This window comes from Physeter macrocephalus, chromosome 12 (assembly GCF_002837175.3).
Source record: "Physeter macrocephalus isolate SW-GA chromosome 12, ASM283717v5, whole genome shotgun sequence".
Taxonomy (NCBI): domain Eukaryota; kingdom Metazoa; phylum Chordata; class Mammalia; order Artiodactyla; family Physeteridae; genus Physeter; species Physeter macrocephalus.
Window position 1 is genome coordinate 76,188,183 of NC_041225.1, and position 20,793 is coordinate 76,208,975.

Below are 20,793 nucleotides of genomic sequence, written 5' to 3' on the forward strand. Positions count from 1 at the left end.
GGCCTGCATACCACAAAAAAAAAAAAAAAAAAAAAAAAAAAAAAAAAAGTATGAAATTGCACTTTGCCTTAACTACCCTAGAGGGCCTAATTTAGAAGTTAAAACAAAAAAATACAAAAAGCGAACAAACAAAAACAAAAAAAACTACCATACCCATGTAGTTTTCGACACTTAAAGTGTAAAACCTGAAATGATTTACTACAAATTATTTTAAAAATTAATCTGAGTCACTACCAGATTTGAAAATTTTTATTAGAAAAGCCCAAATCAGTATTGTGTGTGTGTGTGTATCTTTTACAGATGCCAAGAAATACTTTGGTTTTGTTTCAGAATATAGCCATAAAACAAACACCCATATATAAATTAATGGGTGGTTTCTCAAGCCTGAAAACCAAACATTACTGATCACAATCTTGTATGTGTTGAGGTCAGGGGAAGGTAGGCATATATGTAGGGTTTTAAAAGTTCTACAGGTGATTGCAATGGACAATCAGGGCTGAGAAGCCCTGGCCTTTGGCTCTTTGACACTCCTAAGCTGTCCTAAGAATTAAGGTCAAAGAAGATGAATGCATTTGGGATTTTCTTTAAGAGAAGGTTGTCTTCCTCAAAATGACAGTCTTACTAAGAAGACTCCCTGCAACCTTGAAGATGCTATCACTGGTTGTACCACAGGTGTATAAAATCTAATCTGAAAGCACTCAAGAGAAGTGCTGGTAAAGCAATGACGTTCCAGTGATCATTTGATTACCATGGCTGTTTTCATACTAGGCAATTATACCTACTTCTTTTTATTTATATTGAGATTATTCCCAAGTGCAAAAATTCCTTTTTTTGTGGGGGGTATGGGGAAGCTGTTCTTAACCAGATATTTACCAAAGTGCACAACTCGTGACTTAATACCTATTGATGCTCAAATGAGAAAAATGTTTATGGAGAATTGTCTGAAAGATCCATTCATTCCATTCTTCTGATTACTTAAGAATGTAATCTGATTTCAATTCAGACTATAAAAGCAGAGAATTTCTCTTATACCACGTCACAGAACCCTATAGAACTGCTTTTATTTATAACCATTGGCTCATCCCATTTTCTATCCCTGTCCTGAATATATGTTTCTGAGGAGGCTGCCTTAAATTCTTTATAAGAGAGTCCAAAGGATATATGAAGGGCCCTTACAACTTCGTTTCCTTGCTTGGTTTAAGGGTTTAGATCTCATGTCATATGTAAAGCACAGTTAGTAAATTAGCTATATATTTGCAAGGATTATAAATGAGACCTTGTGTTTTTTAAAAAATAAAAATTCTGAAGATAGTCCCTCCCTGCAATTCAATGCTACTGTGAGATTTTGACCGTTTTCAAGTACCTATTAAAGTGAATAGTACTATTTGGCTTAATGCTAAAAAAGCATAACCTTGGCTGATTCAGTGTACAAACAGGCATTTCCACAATAAAATGGTTTACCTCAACATCCAGCTCAAGAATGTCTGCAGTCACATCCATCAGAGAGCAAATGTTCGGCTTCGTTCTTCCAAAGTCTCCATGTACAAACTCTTTAATGTAGCTGGGTTTTGTTTAAGGAGAAAATGAAGATAACCATACAATACCAACTGTTTGATGAGATTTAACAGGTTGAAAGGGAAATGACAAACAAAAGCAGAAAGGTTATAAAAGGGAGTTTATTTCTGAGCCATGACTTGGGATGTACGTCTTAGAAATTACAGCTATGGCAATAAATAAACTAAGGATGGCAAACTGGTTCCTACCAGCTTGGCAGCCAACACTGGGACCTAGGGCCTATGTCAAACTTCCCAAGAGTCATGACTTTTCTTTTGGCTCATCTCCAAGTGCCAAGGTTTGGATATGGATTTTTAAAATTAACTATAGTTCAACGCTTTAAAAAAAGAAAACCTCAGCTATTTTCTTTTTTGCCACAGATTCCATTTGGTCATCTTTCTGGTCTCATCATTTTTCGATAATGACAGCAGGCGGCTGCCAAATGGTAGGTTTTCACAGGGTCACTCAAAGAGTGACCTCAATGATGGCTTTCCTTATAACATGACCCAGTGACAACAGCAACAGGATGGGAGAGAAAATGAACATATTAATTTAGACTTGATGAAGGCCCTTCAGAAGGATCATCAAAGGACCTAAATTTTAGTTGTTTGCAACTCTTGCATGGTTAGCAATAGACCTAATTCTTTTTGTGTGTGTTTTCCTCATAGATCTTCAAAATTTCAAATTTCAAAGTCAATGACTGATCCTAGAATTATTCAGATTACCTTAACACTCCTTACACAGAACTCTACTATAATCTTAACAGTATTTTATCTGAAAGATGTGTTTTTGCCAGCATTCAGTAAACACTCATTTAGCATTATGTTGTGTCTATAAAGCAGCACTTAGTATAAAAATTAATATAATTTGAATATAAAAAAGTTTATTCTCAGATGATAAATAAAAAGTTAACACCATAATATGCTGACATTATGTCCTCCTCACTTTCTGATAGTTTGTTCACTATACTTTCACCAAATCTTTTGACTCAAGTATAAGGCATATAATTATCTATTAACTGTCTTCTTTGCTAAACTCATAATTACTCAACAATTGTCCTTTTTCTCTCACTTCTTTAGAGAGTGCTACTTTTGAGTAGCAATGATGAGGGGAGATGACCAAAAAGCCCCAGAATAACCAGTTAAAAGGTCCAGAATGTTTATTATGAGGTATAAGTCAAATGAACTACTTCAGTATACTGAGCAATATATGAGAAAAATTCACATACTTCTGTGTATAACCACATGGTATCTAAAGTTTTACCAAATAGGGACTTCCCTGGTGGTACAGTGGTTAAGAATCTGCCTGCCAATGCAGGGGACGTGGGCTCGAGCCATGGTCCGGGAAGATCCTACATGCCGCAGAGCAACTAAGCCCATGCACCACAACTACTGAGTTTGCGCTCTAGAGCCCGCACGCCACAACTACTGAGCCCACACACCTAGAGCCCGTGCTCTGCAACAAGAGAAGCCACCGCAATGAGAAGCCCGCACACCACAACGATGAGTAGCCCCCACTAGCCGTGACTAGAAAAAGCCCGCGTGCAGCAACGAAGACCCAACGCAGCCAAAAATAAATAAATTAAATAAATTTATAAAAAAATAAAAAATAAAGTTTTACCAAATAGCCTTTCTTGGCTAATGCCTTAAGTACATGTACATGGCTGGTTCTAAAAATATGTTAATGAGATTGAAAAGACATTAGCTTCTCCATAAGACCACTGCATTTCTTCCTAGCACACCAAAACCAAAGCTGAAATTAGATAAAAATATGTTTTTAAAATCTGTGATTTCTTTGAAATTCCATCCACACTCCATCTACAATAGGCAAATGTGCTCCATGCCCACTGGTCTAAATAGATCCAAACTGCAAAAATTTAGAAGATTTTAGGAGTAAATAACCTGTACCTGTTTCAGCTTAGTCACTCCTGGGGTGGAGCAGGGAAAGAAGAGGGGAGAGAAGGTTGATGGGAAAGGAGAGGCAGACTAATTATAGCAATATAGTGAGAACGCTATTTGGTGATTAAAATGACATTTTTCCCTCTATTGTATCCAATAAGTATGTCATTAGTTTTATACTAATTAGAAGGTTTCATGCTTCATGCGATTGGATCACAAAATAATATAAAGCCAAGAAACAAACAAAAACTAGGAGCACCTTTGAAAACTAAACTAAAGCTAAGACTATGGCAGCTCCCTGATATATTTTAACCAGCAAATAAGATATGATACAAAACCACACAAAGCAGGGTAGGTTATGAACAAGTGATCAAACTGGGACTATTCTCTTGTTCTGGGCCAGTGGCCAAATAATGTGAAGGTCTACATGTAAAGTACGGCCATTCCCATCTACCATCCCTGTTTAATCATTTGGGGCAAATGCTCGAAATGCTGAAAGGACTCAAATGTGGTCATGAATATGTGACTTGCAAAATGTGTAAAGACATGAATCAATGACTGAATCAATCAAAAGTGTTCCCTGAGCACTTACTGTGCCCTCAGCACCTCATCATCATGTGAGACACTAAAAATTTTAAGGTTCACATTGAATTGGCTGCTGCCTCATGGTTCAATATGTCATCTTGAAAAACACAAATTTAACAGGTAAAAACACTCCAGACCAAAAAAAAAAACCAAAAAAAAAAAAAGGATTCTTCTCCAGCCCAAACCTTTCCCGAACTGTTCCGAGATAAGGTTGAACCTCTTTTCTAGGGCAGCATGAACTCTCCCAATAGGATTCTGGTTAGATTAGTGCTACACAGACGGTGAAAGGATACGTTCCTGCCTGAGTCTTCAGAGAGAGGCGGAAATGGTGCTCATCCACATAGTGTGTCTCCATGGAGTGAATGATGCGAGTCCTCACAGCCAGGGGCCTCCGGTGAAGGACCCGTAAAGGTGTTTTCTGGTCAATCTTTAAGTCCTAGAGGAGGATATGATAACCATGTGTCAGCTTTGCTGCCCAGTGAAGCCCATTTTAGCACCTCCTTTGTTCATCCATGGCTCACTACAGGCACTCCATCTATCACTGTCAGGATAGAAACTAATACTATCATAAATTGTATCCACTAAGGTTCAGACTTTGTGGGACTTCCTATAACCTAGTCCACAATTACTCATTTTCTGGGCCCCAGTATGCCATTAAAAAAAAAAAAAAAAAAAGCTTTGAAGTAAATGATACCCAAGGTCTCTTTTGCTCTAATATTAACAAATTCATTGGACCCTGGAGTCTTATCCTGCCCTTTAAACAGAGCTCTTCTAAAAGATAATGTTCTTACCTTTTTTTTTTTTCCTAACCCAACAGAGTGACCTAATAGTGGGGATTTCAGACTGAGGTGAGAAATGGTGTAGAAGGTGGGACATCAACATCACCTGTGTGCCTGGGCAGTGTCCATGTTTTAGGGAGAGCCATATACCTACTCACAGGATTATTTTTTTGGTTATACAAAAGGATTTATCTGGAAAATTAACAGCTGCATCTCTGTCTAGGGTGGTATTTCCAAATAATAATTACAAATAAGTGTGTACAATAAACCAGGACCTCTCAATATTTGTTAGCCCAGTTCAGGTTACTTGAGAATAATACTGCATGTTTTTTTTACAACTCAGGGTTTTAGGGACAAAGTCTTGTTTTTCTCACAATTAGAGATGTCCTTTTATGTCACAAGATATAAATTAAGAAATAGAGGTTAATATTGTAAAAGGCCAACTAATTACAAGTTTTAAAAATAGATATTGGGGGCTTCCCTGGTGGCACAGTGGTTGAGAGTCTGCCTGCCGATGCAGGGGACACAGGTTCGTGCCCTGGTCTGGGAGGATCCCACATGCCGCAGAGCGGCTGGGCCCGTGAGCCATGGCCGCTGAGCCTGCACGTCTGGGGCCTGTGCTCCGCAACGGGAGAGGCCACAGCAGTGAGAGGCCCACATACCATAAAAAAAAAAAAAAAAAAAAAGATATTGGGCATAACCAGCAATGCAGGTTCATAAGAACTTTGAATCCTCTGCAATTTCTTGTAGGAACAACTCCTGCCTGATTTACATGATTAGTGAGTACATAAAGCCATGCTGAGAAAAGAAAGATTTCTGTCTGGTCTCCCCCTACCAAGTTCTGTACCAAGAAAGAAGAGCAAGTTCTGACAAAGACTACACTTGAAATGGTATGACTACTTTTATCAGAGCAGTGAGTCAATGACTCCTCCTTACGATTCTATAATTCTTTGATTTTTAGAAGCACTTTGTTCTGATGAGATAAGTTGTTTCCACAACGTTTAACACTACTCTGGCCAAAAAGACCAAAAAAAGGACAAGGCTGAATTATTATAGAATCGATAAAGATATGGCCTCCACTTAAGAGCACAGAACCAGCTGGCCTTTAAAGGAGTGACTTGCTAAGGTGTGCCCTTCCCCTCTGTTTCCTTTACCTCGAGTCACTCCCTGGACTCTGACCCAGGAGCAGTCAATGGAGGTACAACTGAGCTAGTAGATGCACCACTGCTTCCAACATAACACTCAGATCAACACACTTGTCGTTTTTGGTTGCTTGTGTCTAGCAAACGAAAGGAAACCACTTCATTTACTCTAACACTGCACTCTGCTGTCCCCATACTGAATTTTCAGAAACACACGCAAGTGACTTTTTTCCTTAGAAGTAGGCTGCCCTTAAAAAAAAGGAGACAGGGCTTCCCTGGTGGCACAGTGGTTGAGAATCCGCCTGCCGATGCAGGGGACGCGGGTTCGTGCCCCGGTCTGGGAGGATCCCACATGCCGCGGAGCGGCTGGGCCCGTGAGCCATGGCCACTGAGCCTTGCGCGTCCGGAGCCTGTGCTCCGCAACGGGAGAGGCCACAACAGTTGAGAGGCCCGCGTACCACAAAAAAAAAAAAACCAAAAAAAAAAAACAAAAAAAGGAGACAAATGGTAAATTTGAAGTGACCTTTTCTCAGAATGGGGCAGTAACTCGGTTTTTTTATTTTCGATGCCAATAGGAATATCTGAAAAATGTTTTAACCCTAACACTTTAAAAAAATTATTAGACGTCACCTAGTCTCATCAGTCCAATTGGGCGGTGGGCCATTAAATCAGACCCTTTCACTACCTAGTGTGTACCTATAACAATCATCTTTCAGCATCATTTCTGAATCAGCTCTATGGCTACTCCCAAACTGTGAATCTTTTTTTTTTTTTTTTTTTGCGCCTGTTGCGGAGCACAGGCTCCGGACGTGCAGGCTCAGCGGCCATGGCTCACGGGCCTAGCCGCTCCGTGGCATGTGGGATCTTCCCGGACCAGGGCACGAACCCACGTCCCCTGCATCGGCAGGCGGACTCTCAACCACTGCGCCACCAGGGAAGCCCTGAATCTATTTTTAAAATGAGTTTTTACTTTCCCCACAGCATTCTAAATGAGCTGCATACATGTACACATGTGATAGAACAGAGGTTTACAAATTTGTTTTGCAATCTTAAGGATATCTGTCTATAGCATAACTATCCTCCTAAAGACCCTAGATAATAGGGCCAAAGGCCAGAAGGCCTTAGATTTGGAATCACAGAACCTGAGAAGTGGAGGGCCCACTGGGGATCATCTAGTCCACCCCTCATTTTATAGGTGAACTTCTCTAAGCGGGTGAATGACATGTATGTTTTCACCAAAACACTCATGCTATAAACGTTATTCTGCACCTTGCTTTTTTCCTGGTAATATCATGGGTGTTCCTACAAAGTCCTAGATGTAGACCTACCTCTATCTTTTTTTCCAACAGTTTTAGGCATATATACACACAATAACATAAATTAAATGGGATCACGTGCTGTTTTAATTTTTTTAAACAGCTGTATAATATTCCAACGTGTTCTACCATTTCCTTATTGAAGGAAATTCACTTTTGTTTCCAGTTTTGTTGTTGATTTTGTCACTCTGAACAAAGTTAACAAACATCCTTGTGCACATATCCTTATGCACTGGAGTTTTATTTCTTGTCCTGCCAGTAGTGGAAGTACTGGGTAGAAGACCAGTCTATTTTTTATTTTTACAGTCACTGCCACATTGTTTTCCAAAAAGGCTAAAACACTTACATTTCTACTGAAATTGTATATAACTAGCCTTCTCCCTCCAACCAACAGGCATTCTTAGTATCAGAAGAATAAAGTGATGTCTTATTGTTACTTCAATCTGGAGGTGGAACATCTTTTCAAATGATTCTTGGCCATTTGGAGTTGCTCTTTTTTCAGCTGTCTTTTCAAATATTTTGTCCATTTTTCTCTATTGAGTATTTGTATAAATCCTATTTATGGTATTTTTTTTGCCATACAATTTGTTTTCTATATAGTCATATATATGTGTATACATAAGCACACACACGTGTGTGTGTGTGTGTTTAAATCACAATGTATCATATTCTATATATCCTTATAGCTTGTTTTTTTCCCCTTAGCATTCATCAGGAACATTTTCCTTTGTCAATGAATATTCATCTACCATATACTTTCTAACAGCTGGCTAGTAATAGTCCATCATACAGATAAGCCATAAGATTATACCAGTCCCCTCTAGATTTTTACAAAATATTGCCCATTTAAACAATGTTGTGATAACGATTTACATCTTTGTGCCCATTTATGCTCATTCCTTGCATGTGAAAGTAAGTTATCTTTACAGGAAGCGGTGGGGGCAGGTGGGAAGAAACATGCAAATGAACATGTAGACCCTCTACAGCAGCATGCTCATGTGAAGGAAAATCTAGCATGTGCCAGAACATTTGTGCTCTACATATATCACTCTGATGTATTTATTTACAACATGTTTTATTTATGCACTTAATCTGAGCATCCATTCTATTAGATAAGTTCTATTTTCTATTTCCTTTTTGCAAATGGCCAAATATAATAATAGCATTGCTGAGTGTTTTCTATGTGCCAGATTCTATTCTAAGAGCTTTATATGACTAAACCCGTTTAATTCTTCTAACTAATTTTACAGATGAAGAAACTGAAGCATAAAGAGGCTAAGCAACTTGTCCAAAGTCACACAACTAAGAAATGCAGAACCAGGATTTGCACCCAGACGATCTGTCCTTGGAGTCAGACTCTTAGTCACTAGCCACACTGCTTCTCACACAGGTTAGATGAATTGCCCAGTCATTAACTAGTAAATGGCAAAGGCAGGATTTAGAACCAGGTCTCACAGTCCCCAAAGCCTATGTGCTATGGCTTGTTGGTAATAAATGAGAAGACAAAGGACTCTTTTATAGGCAGTAGAAAAATAAAAGAATTAGAGCACTGAACTACCTTTATGTCATCTAGGAATTCAATGTCCTTCCTCTGTATTGCTTTATTTGTCCATATTAAGGCACTATAGGTCTTGGTCTTTTCTTCTTCACCTTCTTTCATATGACCTATTGCCTCTCTAAACAAAAACAATAAAAGAAAGTTTGTCTGAATATATAAAATACACACAAGACTTGCCCCAAACTTCCCTTTCTTTAAAAATAGATTTATTGAGATATAATTTACATACAATTCCCCTGTGTAACTGAACGATTCAGTGATTTTTAGTACGTTTACAGAGTTGTGCAGCTATTACCACAATCTAACTTTAGAATACTTTCATCTCCCCAGAAGAGAAACTCCATACCTATTTACAATCACTTCTCATTCCTCATTTCCCCCAGCCCTTGGCAACCACTTGTTGACTTTCTGTCTCTATAGATTTTACTACTCTGAACATTTCATATATTAAAATGTGAATATTGTAAAATATACAATAAGTGGTATTTGATGTCTGGCTTCTTTCACTTTATAATGTTTTCAAGGTTCATCCATGTTGTAGCATGAATCTGTACTTCATCCCTTTTTATTACTAAATGATATTCCACTATATGGATATACCACCTTCACATTTTGTTCATCCATAGACATTTGGGTTGTTTCTACTTTTTTGCTCTTATGAGTAATGCTACTATAAACATTCATGCAGAAGTCTCTGTGTGGATGTACATTTCCATTTCTCGTGGGTATATATCTAGAAGTGGAACTGCTGGGCCATACGGTTACTCTATATTTAACTTTTTGAGAAACTGCCAAACTGTTTTGCAAAGTGGCACCACTTATAATCCCACAGCAATGTATGAGGGATCCAATTTCTCCATATCCTTGCCAACACTTGTTATTTTCTGTCTTGTTGTGAAGTGGGATCTCACTGTGGTTTTGATTTGCATTTCTCTAATGACTAATGATGTTGAGCATTTTTTCATGTATTCACTGGTTATTTTGTGTATCCTTTTTAGAGAAATGTTCACTTAATCATCTCTCCATTTTTAATTGAGTTATTTTCTTATTATTGAGTTGTAGGAGTTCTTTATATATTCTGGATACAAATCCCTTATCAGATAAATGATCTACAACCAAAACTCCCCTCTTGAAAATATCTCCAGTGAGCCTACCCTTACCTTGTGACAAGCTGCAAGTCACGGACTTGGATTTTGTTAGACGAGTTATTAATTTTCTGTAGTATTAGAGAAAGAAAAACAATTAGCAACTCTAGTTCAGTTACAGAGTTGCAGAAACATGACAATTTCCATGTCATGAAGTGGTTTACCTGCTGAAGTTCCTTAATTTCTTGTGAAGTGAAATGTACTCTATGAGGATTCACCAGCTCAATTGCAAAGGGCCTTCCTGGCAGCACACACCCCGTCATGAAACAGAAACGTGTTGATGGAGTTAACATTTGGGCTAATGCAAGAGGGTTAGGAGGTGTGAAAAAACGAGTTGAGCTCTAGAGGACTGAAAGTTTAGTGACATGACTACATCTGGGGGAGGGAAGAATGTGTGAAAAGAATCAAGGGGCTTTTTGGGGGCTGCTAAACCCCAGGACAGGCAATATGTAAAAACGACTGCTTTCCCAAAAGTCCATGAACAAGCCTGTGTTAATTACAAAATCAAATCCAAACAGCCACTAATTGACTTGGTTACACTAACGTAATGTTGTCACATGCAGCAATGCCCAGGTATACCAAATTGAAATACATTCTCCTAGCCTAATGAAATGAAAAGCTGAGACTCCATGAGAAGAAGGGACTATAAATCTCGAATAGCTCAGGATTACTCTCATCATCCTCCTTGTAATGCAACAATGTAAAATGAGAGAAATGAAGGCTAAGAGAGCAGAAGCACTTTTTAAATGAAGACATTTTGCAATTTAAATGAGGTGCATTTTGAAAACTGTACTGGTACTGAAATGTTATTAAAAGGAACAATTAATTATCAAATTTTTGGAAAAAATCAGGCACCTCTTTGTTAATGCACATAGAAGTCCCTTATAACCTACAGGTATTCAATAAAGATGGCCTCTGAAGAAATGATCCCTGTTAAAACATAGTCATATAATTTACAAGGGTAACTCCATAATCCACAAGGCTTCCTCACATGGAGAAGCTCTGGGCTCTGCCAACTTTGATTCTGACTAAGTGACTACAAAAAAGCTGCTGTCTGAAAAGGGTGATAATCTGAAAGTTAGTTCCAGTCAAGTGATATTGTCACAATCTTACCATTTCCTAATGTTCTCACATCTACATCTTCTCTCCCAGAGGATGAAAAATTAAAGCCTTTGGAAAGCAGATAAAGAAAAAAAAAAAAATCAGAGACATAACAGTGCTAAGACTTTCATTCCCATCCTTTGGTAGAAACCTAATTTGTCTTAAACAATCTACAGGAGAATCCCAAGGAATAGTCATAATCACACCTCTAATCCCAATCTCTACTAAAAATAGCAATGATAATAATAAATACCATTTATTGAGCACTTATTACATACCAGCTACTGAGCTAAAATTCTGCATACATTTTTTCATTCAATCCTTATTATAACCTTATGAGGTAGGTATTAAATAAAAGAACACCAAGCTTCTGAAAGGTTAAGTACTTTTCCCAAGGTAACATGATTAAATGGCAGAGCTAGATGTTTCTGATGTCAAAGCCAGACCTCACTTATCATCGCAGTCCACCATCCCATGGGAAAGCCAAAGGCAGAGCACTGTTTGGAGGAAGGCCCCACTACCACCCTGGCTACAAACTTATGGTGAAAAATCTACCTTTCGTCTTTTCCTTAAAACAAAAGAAAACAAAATAAAAACATTATTTGAGAATTAAACTCTATGAAAGGAAGAGGAGGGGAAAAAAAAGGTTTGATTCTAACAGCAAATTCATTATATAAGCAAACCTAAGCTGGAACCACAATATAACTAGTATACATTTTAAGATAGATGGATCATCACAGACTAAAAGCTGCAAATATTGGATGGGAAAGTGGTCAATACAGTGTGGGTGGGCAGGGGAAGTGGTTCCATGACACCTTTCTTAGATACAGAACTAACTGATGATTTCACCACAGCAAACATTACCATGAGCAGGCATTATTCTAAGTACTTCATATATGTTAACACTATGAGGTAGATACTATCATTATCCCCATTTTACTTATAAGGAAGGTGAGACAAGAGACAGCATAAGTAACATGCCTAAGATCACATCACTGGTAACTGGTAGGGTCAGGATTTGAACCAGCCTGGCAGTCTGGCTCCAGAGTCTCTTAATCACTGTCTATACTGCACCACCACAATGACAGCTGGAAGAGCTCAGACTCGTGCCAACTGGGACAAGCAAGACCAATCAGTCCTCTTGTAAAGGGATTGGGAAAGACTAGGATGTTTTGGAAACCCTGGTCAATCCATAGTTCAGCCACTTTGGAGAGCACAAGATGAGGAAGGACAAGATTGCTGGGAAGGACAGACAGGAAAGGTAGAAGGAAAGGAGGGTCTGTACCATTTTGACAGACATTTTTCTCCCAGGGAAGGTTCAATATGCAAAGGTCCCATGTAGATTTTAGAAAAAGGAAGGCTAAAAGGCTTGAAAAGTGCTATAAAAACTACACTGAAGATTAGCTCTCCTTTCTAGGATGTTTAGCTGTGAAGAAAGTAAGATTTCACCCTTCCTTCACCTTTAAGACATCCCTTTAGCAAGTCAAGGCCAACACTTGTTGGAAACATGGGCTCCAAGCTGTTGTCTGTCACCCACTGCCAAGGTGAAGTGGGCTCTTCTCTGCCCCACATGGCCCGAAACTGTGGGTCTCCCAGAGAGGACCAACCCAGGACTGGTTAGGTAAGGCCTAGGTATCTAAGGTTGGCCTACAATTCAAGCTGCTCAGAGGTCTGGGTAACGTGTGCAGTGTTAACACCTGGGGACTAGCCAAGCGGGCAGCCATGAGGGGCACAATGTCAGGCTCTTCTCCAGGTGGAGAATCTACACCAGGCAGGTAGTAGGATTCTGCGGACCATTGAGTCCCAAAGAACCCTCCATTCCATGTCTATACTCCATTGTCAAGCAGCTAATAAACCTATAGCAACATCAGTAGCTTCTAGTCAGAGTCAACAGACTCAAGAGTAGTGCTAACTAGGGATGGATATAGCTACATGGAGAGTTCAAAATGGCATCTGGGAAGCTGAAAGATACTCCCTGGGGTGGGGGGGCGGGCTGTAGTTTGTCTTATACCTGCCCACCTCCATCTCTAATCCAGGCATAATACTGGGGAACCAGGGCCCTACAGTGACTAAGCCGTAACCTGTGACCGATAGGGGTGGAGGGAATGAACAGGACACAAAGAGGTAGATCTACCAGTGACTACTCAATCAGACCAGAAATCTCAAATTCATAAATTAGCCCCTAAAACTTCCCCACAAATTCCAGCCCAGCAACAAGAAAAAAGTACAGAAAACTAGGCTCTTGAGAAGTCCAAAGAAACATTAAATCTAGATTAAGGGAGAAGGAGTATTTATTATATCTTTTAGAAAAATGTTGCAAAAAAGTATTGAGAAATACTTCAGGGGGCAAACTTTAAGAAATAATTTGCAATTATGACTAAAAAATGACAACAAAAGAAAAGGAGTCACTGCCTTGAGTATAAGGAAATATAGGCTTAAAATTTAGTTGATTTTTCTAAACTCACATTACGCCTTGCCTTATCCCCCTAATCCTGTGAGTTCTACAGACTTCTGCTCAATGGAACAGATATTTCAAACATACAAACAAACAAACAACAAGGACAAAACCAAGGGCAAGAATGATCAAGAACTGTAAGGGGTTCGATAGTCTGTAGTGGCTCTCACACCTGGGGGCAGATAGACAATGGGACTGAAGGATGAGCAGAGGCCAGATGATGATGGTCTCAGAATATCAAGTTATATAGTTTGGACTTTACCCTGTAGCTAGTCACTGACCAGTTTTCAGCAGGGAACTGACACGACAAATATTTATTCCATAAGTGAAGTAATAAATGTATTAGGAAGACATTTCTTAGACATATTGATTTTGAGAGTGTGTCAAAGTTTTACTTATTAACTAGAGAACTGGCAAGTAGAGAATATGATGTGTCAGTCTGAAGTGGCTGAGAAACAAGTTTCTATCTCCCACTGAGGGGAAGGAGTACTAGTTACTTCTGCTTTATAGAAGTGGCTAGGCTGCTTCATGCAATACTGGTTTATTTTCATAGAGCTGTAAAGCACAGAGGTACAACAGTCAGAACCATTTTCCCAGAGTTGTCAGATGTGAATCACAGAAGTAACGAGTAATGTATTTGAGCAGCACAAGTTTAGCAAATCGATGCTATTAATCAGGCATTTCGAACAACAAGGTTTTATTTCATGACAAGGAGCCAGTTAGCACAGAGGCCCAGAGGTCTGCTTTTTCTCAAGTGGCTCTTAATAAATTTCCTCAGCACACAATTACAGGTGCTAAACACACAGTTTGCTTTACTTTCACTTTGGGGAAATTTTTTCCCCTCCTCAAATGGAAAATGACAACAAATGACCTTCATGAAAGATTGCAAGGGGGAAACATATAGCTATTTCAGAGCCCCCCAACAGCCCTCTTGGTAATGGAGGCTTCCTTGGGACCCAAATAATCAGAACTAAATCTTGAATCTTCTTACAGAAAGGGAATAAGGTAGCCCCCCAAAAAGAGTTTGAAGGACACTTTTCATGCTTACGCTTTATTTTCACTTCTTTGTAACTTGGATAAGTCTTATGAGATAACCAGCGTGTAAATATTAAATTAAGTAGGTAAAAGCTCGTGGCAATAGCCCTTTACGGCTAAGATTTTGAAAAATATTAGGTTGCTAGGTTACTTTCTTCTCTATTCAGTAAACAATTCTTAAAGGCCCTTTTTAAAAGGGCCCACCTACCTGATAGGCAACAAATTATAAGAGGGATATGGTTTTTAAAGTGCTTCTCTTTCCTCTTAACAAGCAGAGAGCTGGAAGGGATAGCCATGTCTCATTTTGGTCACCTGCTCGCCATTCCTAAAGCAGGCTTGTCTTAAGGTTTGTCAGAGAAAAAGATGGATGTCTAGGTCTATCTGGTCCTTCAAAAAAGGTGTTCTGGGACTTCCCTGGTGGAGCAGTGGTTAAGACTCCATGCTCCAAATGCAGGGCCTCGGGTTCAATACCTGGTCAGGGCATTGGATCCCACATGCATGCCACAACTAAGAGTTCACATGCCACAACTAAGGAGACTGCCTGACGCAACTAAGGAGCCCACAGGCCGCAACTAAGACCCAGCATAACCAAATAAATAAATAAATATTTTTTAAAAAAAGGTGTTCTAATTATGCTAGGAGACCCACTCCAAAGAGTATGATATACTTACTCATAGTCTACAGTTTCTCCTGATGTACAACATGGTTTCTTGTGATTGAAATCTTAGTCTCTTTCCTCTAGTCTAATCCTAGGTGAAATCACAAGTTTTTTTTACTCCTTTGACCTGATAGCCCTATTGAGCAAAGAAAGCATATGCCTGACAGGATCTGACTCACCCCACAAACCTGCGCTCATTAATACTTAGGAAATTAAAACAACACAACTACTATTAAGTCTTTGTAAAATGGTAGCTATTGATCTATTTTCTCTAGGCCTAAACTTTATTCTAGGACACTTTAGCCGTTAAGATGGAAGCTGGGCATTTGCCAGTGATTATTCTTGAACAAGCACTGGATGTGGAAGCTGTATTTTAATTACCTCATATTCCCCAAAAGAGGCAGAGGCTCAAGATGTCCCAAGGTCAGAGCTTAATTGCATTCATTTAAAGTAGTTTCAATTGTTTTGAATTTGCCCAGGAAAAAGCGTAATCTTGAGAGAGGAGAGAAATCCTAGGGCACTTTGGCTCAAATCCAGCCCAGGGCAGAGGAGCTCAGGACACGACGGTCCCTGTTCACAGGAAGCTGCCAGCCAAGGGGCCCAGACTTGGTGGTGGTTTACAAAATATAGAAATCTTTCCTGCCACCTCCAAGAAGTCTATTCATGAATGACAGTGTAATTAAAATATGAATATTATAACACTTACTGTCTGCTTTGAACACTGTCAAAAGATGGTCTGAAATTAATTCTTCCACTGAAGAGTCCAGCTTCCTTTCTCCATCAATTATCCAAGGAGTTTGTGGTAGATTCCTGGAGTATTTATTATATCTCCCTGCCAAAGAAATATAAAGGTTACCTGGATGGAATGGTGTGCTTAACACAATAGGTTAAAAAGTAAAGCAACAGCTATTTATTGAGTGCCAGTATCCTAGGTGCTATGATATAAAACAAGGCTTAGCCTTCAACTAACTTACAATCTAATTTGGAGAGTCAACACATACACATAATTAAATGAAAAAATTTAAGGTAGCAATAGAAGAGATGGCTAAAGACACGGTATGAATCATCAAATGAGTTCTAAAGGAATGCTCAACATACTTATTAACCTTTTTGGCTGACTGAACAAGTTACAGTATTATGGAACACACTATGAATCATTTAAAAAAAGAGCAACTACTGTTTTTATGCCTGGTTAATAATACTCTCAGTGTAATAGTCATTGGTGATAATGTATTCCAAAGAATTCAAATACAGGAAATTTTGAAGTTTTTGTAAGCAAAAAAAAAAAAATCCTAACAGAATATGACTCACTGTTTTATGAAAAAAGCTACGCCAAGGCAGGTAGCTTTTATTACCCCAGGGCAGGGTATTATAGTCAAGACTAAAGAGCAATTTCATTTCAGCTATTACTATGAAACAGCTGTAGCTTTCAAAACAAAAACTTGTCTACCCGATTTACCTCTTGGGAAAGTCAATGCAACAATTTCTTTTTCCAGGCAGAAGCCAAATGTTTAGTCATTTTGCAGATAATAAAATAACTTTTTTCAGGATTGATTTCATGTTATAAAACATCCTTCTCTCTTCTCTGACCAGTTTCAGGTCTGTACATGTACCCATATTTTTACCTGGCCATCTCTGATGAAAACTATTAAAACCTGGGAACTATCATTTCCCTTCAACATGGCATTTTAAATAACAAATCTCCTGAGTGACCCTTAAGAATGCCTACAGAACCTACAATAAACTTGGTTATCAGCTCTAGTTCTCAAAAGAGTTAACTAATCAGAAATTAATAACAACAGTAAGAAGGAAACAGAGGAGGAGTTAGTTGAGTTTTTCAGAAAGGAGAGAAAATTGACAATGTAAGTATATCCTGGACTAAATATTTTACCAGCCACAAAAACAGCACCATGAGCACATTCAATTTCAACAACACTGCATACAGCCTTTGGTGAGTTTGGAGGACAAGGAAACTGCCTGCAAAACAAAATAAATTTTACAGCTACTATTTTCCAGACATGATATTGAAGCACATAACTAAGATGAATCAGCACTGTCTGAGTTACACAGAGCCTGAGTCTCTCAAGGACTAAGCCTCTCCCTAATTTTAAGTTTTGGAACCATAAGGGTCTCTTAGGCCTCTGGAGTACCACTTTTATTTATTTTTTATTTTTTTTTATTTTTTGGAGTACCACTTTTAATACATGAGAGTGGCACTAAGTAAATAAGGGCTCGCTAATAACATTCATGCTCAGGAGGCCTCATGTTCCCAAATGACAGTTTCCAAAATCAACCTGGAGATTTGGGAAAAAAAATCCATCTATATGTAGTGGAAACCTCTCCAGGTTCATTTTGCTATCCATGAACACTTGCTGCTGGCTGACAAGGTCCTCAGTCATTTGGGTAAAGCTGGTGTGCAGTCAGAGACTGGCCACATGAGCATGTCCCACCTGTGGGGAGGGTACTCCAACATTTTTCTCTCTTTTTCCTCTTCATTTCAACTATGACCTTGGGAATCAGACCACAGAGCCAGAAAAAATGGAATATGGCAGACTCTGTCGTTTAGCTAAGAAACTTCAATCCAGCTGAGGACAGACCAGAAAGAGCAATGTATGGCTTTATTCTCTGTCCACCATCTGAGAAATTCCAAAGCCATGGAATGGAATCTACCTGTAAATGACTAGATGTGGACTTAATCCAAAATGCTTGTCTTAAAGTTTTCATTCCGTTTCCCAAGATGTCTTAACAAAGAAATCACTTAGAAACTCAGGAACTATTGCTTGTAGAGAGTAACTGTCTTTACTTCCTAAAGTTTAATAGAGAATTCCCTGGCAGTCCAGTGGTTAGGACTCTGTGCTTCATCTGCAAGGGGCACAGGTTCAATCCCTGTTCGGGGAACTAAGATCCCACAAGCCACGAAGCATGGCCAAAAAAAAACCACTTTTTTTTAATAAAAATATTTCAATTCTGAGACTCATGTTTAGTCAGTAAAATATATGAAACCTTCCTCATAACTTCTTCTGGAAGGATAACTATGATAATATTTTATTAAATTAAATGAACACACTGAGAATTAAATCTAAGATTTACTGTAGTTCAGTATATTTTAACAAGAAAGGAAACTCAGGTGCCCTTTTCTCCCTCTTCTGGAGATGTACAATAACAGGAAATCCAGGATGAGGGATGTAATGGGGCCAGTAGTAGGCTGGAGAATCAGGAAACCTGGCTCTATGTCCACTCTCTATTGCCCAGTTGAAATCTTAGGCAAGTCAACTCCCTCTTTGGACCTCAATATCCTCCTCTAAAAGATAAAGAAGTTGGACATGATTCATAAATTCAAATATTAATTTGACATTTACTGAACACCACTACATGCCAGATACTGAGCCAGGGATTGGGGATATAATAAAGATTAAGACACAATCCTGTTCCCTAAAATATATCCAGTTTTGTTTTAGAGATAATCCAGATTATTTCTAACATTCCCTTTATTCTAAAATTCCATGATTATTTCTTGTTTCTATAATTCTACTTACTTGCGGAAATCCTCTTCTTTAATCTTATTCAAAGCTTTCATAACTGCCATTCTAGTGAATACTGACTATACAGGGTAAAATGAAAAGAAAAGACATTTTATCACCTATGTAAGAAGACATCAGAGTTGAAACAAAGAAGATGGTTGGAGAAATTATATCATTTTAAACCATACTTAAAAGGGAGAAATACTTAATAACTTCAAGAAAATAAATGAAGCACAAGTGTTCATACTGTCAGTTCTGTGATTGGTAGACCCTACAACCCTTCTCTTCAATCTAGTCTATGTCTATAATACCAGGTGGATCTAGCAGAATATGTCTTCTTCACTGCACTCTCCCATTCCCCTCAAAATGTGGTATTCTTCAAATACAAAAATGATGACATTGCAGGAAATGTGCTTTGAATATTTTTTCCTAGGCCTCAAAAGAAATTTAGACTGATCCATCTATCTTTTCTTCCCTACATCCCTTCAGGGGCCACGGTATATAATTTGGGAGTTGGCTGCCAGGGTAAGGGGTAAAACAGAGCCAACCAGCCTGACTTGGCATCTAGCAATTCAATATCACTCACCAACCTCTGAGAAAGTAAATGAATCCACTATACTGAATAAAAGGGCAGCTACAAATGTCCCACTCTGGGTTTTTTAAAATAAGAAAAGCCAAACCTCATGGTAGATATACTAGAACTAATTAGTGCATATATTTGTGGTCACTATGATAAATCACAATTATTTCTTCTGTTATGAGAAATTATACTTGACTGAAAAGAAGAATAATGTAGGTATCTAAACAGTTTATCATCAAAGAAATAATTTTCTAAACCATATTCTGGGGAACGCTAAGGTGTCGTAGGGTTAGAATTAAAAATTAAGTGCCTGTTTGTTAAGATATGAAATCTTAGGCCTGAAAGAATCTCAAAAGGTCATTCAAATTATTCCCAGCCATAAGGCAGGAAAACTACACTTAAGACTATACAACACCTACTGGCCAAATGGCGCGGTGTCCACGACTGTTTGACAAAAACTTCCTTACTCTATTATTTGATGCTGGTACTTATATACTTCTTCAAAGATAACAAAAAATAAACCTAGATCTTTAATATAAATATGGCTTACAGCTCATTTGGGCAGAGCTTCCCAATTGGTATGGCAAAGCATACCACCGGGCTACAGTTGTGCCCAGGTCCCTCTAGTTCACAAGGGCTGAGGGGCAGGGCCTGGAACAATGAGAACCCCCAGGCCTATTGCTTACAACTTGGAACAACTTCATCTGTTAACCTCAGGGTGCTGGCCAAACATGGTAATGTTCTAGGTATACCATGATGTGAGAAAAGGAGGCAAGCAGTGTTTTAGGCTTTCTGCATTTCTGATTATTTCCACACAGGGCATTTGGCAAATGTTACAAACTCCCCAACCCTCCCCTCCCACCCCAGGCAAGAGGAAAGACCAAAAGATGTATCTTTGGCAATAAACTTATATTCTTTTTAACAACCACAACAGCAAAATGGATGTCGGTAAAACTAGGAATGCCTGAGTCTACACAAAACCAGCTAAGTAACTGGGGTGTGAAAGCTTGCCAATATCGTGCCATGCTATTCTATCCTGGCATAATAGAAACTAAAAGTACATGCTAACTAATTTTTCTCATTAACATGAAGACCAGCTCACATCAGACAGTAAAGGAGAGTTTAAATAAAATACCTTTTGGCAAATGTAGCCTGAAATAGGCTCTATTAATTCAGGACTGTTCTAAATAAAATAATTTACTTTGGATTATATTTTCAAAATACCGATTTCTAGAAAATAAATATTAGACAAAAGTTTGGAATGGTGATGATACTGAACAGGTATTTTCCCAGATGACATAATCTTGGGGAAACAATCCAGACACTGACACAAGCATGAGAACATTTGTGTGTTACGACTTCCCAGCCAAAGGCAAAGGTGTTGAGAATTGAAAAAATGAAAATAAATGTAGCAAATGGAAATATTTAAAGACTGATTCTTAGCATAATAGATTGCCAACATTTCT

At 38.6% G+C, this 20,793-nt stretch overlaps 2 protein-coding genes across 11 annotated transcripts in view; one reads left to right on the forward strand and one right to left on the reverse strand.

Annotated features, from left to right (window-relative positions):
- REL (REL proto-oncogene, NF-kB subunit) overlaps positions 1-20,793 on the forward strand; it is an 82,581-nt gene that overhangs the window by 48,613 nt on the left and 13,175 nt on the right. Inside the window, exons 10-12 of one of the 5 annotated variants that reach the window (XR_003682354.2) lie at positions 1,935-1,999; positions 5,567-5,706; positions 8,525-8,572. Coding sequence is in view for 4 of the 5 variants with exons in the window: in XM_055089196.1 (XP_054945171.1) it covers positions 1,935-1,999; positions 8,525-8,644 (185 nt within the window). In the remaining variant the exon portion in view is untranslated. Of the gene's footprint in view, positions 1-1,934; positions 2,000-2,633; positions 3,353-5,566; positions 5,707-8,524; positions 8,826-20,793 lie in introns of those variants that run through there. The other 4 variants (XM_055089196.1, XM_007125438.3, XM_028496932.2 and 1 more) reach the window with 4 other exon arrangements.
- The window catches only part of PUS10 (pseudouridine synthase 10), a 68,629-nt gene that overhangs the window by 2,621 nt on the left and 45,215 nt on the right, over positions 1-20,793 (reverse strand). For all 6 annotated transcript variants that reach the window (XM_007125441.4, XM_007125440.4, XM_028496936.2 and 3 more), the window contains 9 exons: positions 18,763-18,827; positions 17,118-17,203; positions 15,933-16,058; positions 11,091-11,147; positions 10,142-10,218; positions 9,993-10,048; positions 8,833-8,950; positions 4,331-4,473; positions 1,462-1,561 (listed from right to left, as the gene is read on the reverse strand). In XM_007125441.4, coding sequence (XP_007125503.1) covers positions 1,462-1,561; positions 4,331-4,473; positions 8,833-8,950; positions 9,993-10,048; positions 10,142-10,218; positions 11,091-11,147; positions 15,933-16,058; positions 17,118-17,203; positions 18,763-18,827 — 828 coding nt within the window. The remainder of the gene's footprint in view (positions 1-1,461; positions 1,562-4,330; positions 4,474-8,832; positions 8,951-9,992; positions 10,049-10,141; positions 10,219-11,090; positions 11,148-15,932; positions 16,059-17,117; positions 17,204-18,762; positions 18,828-20,793) is intronic.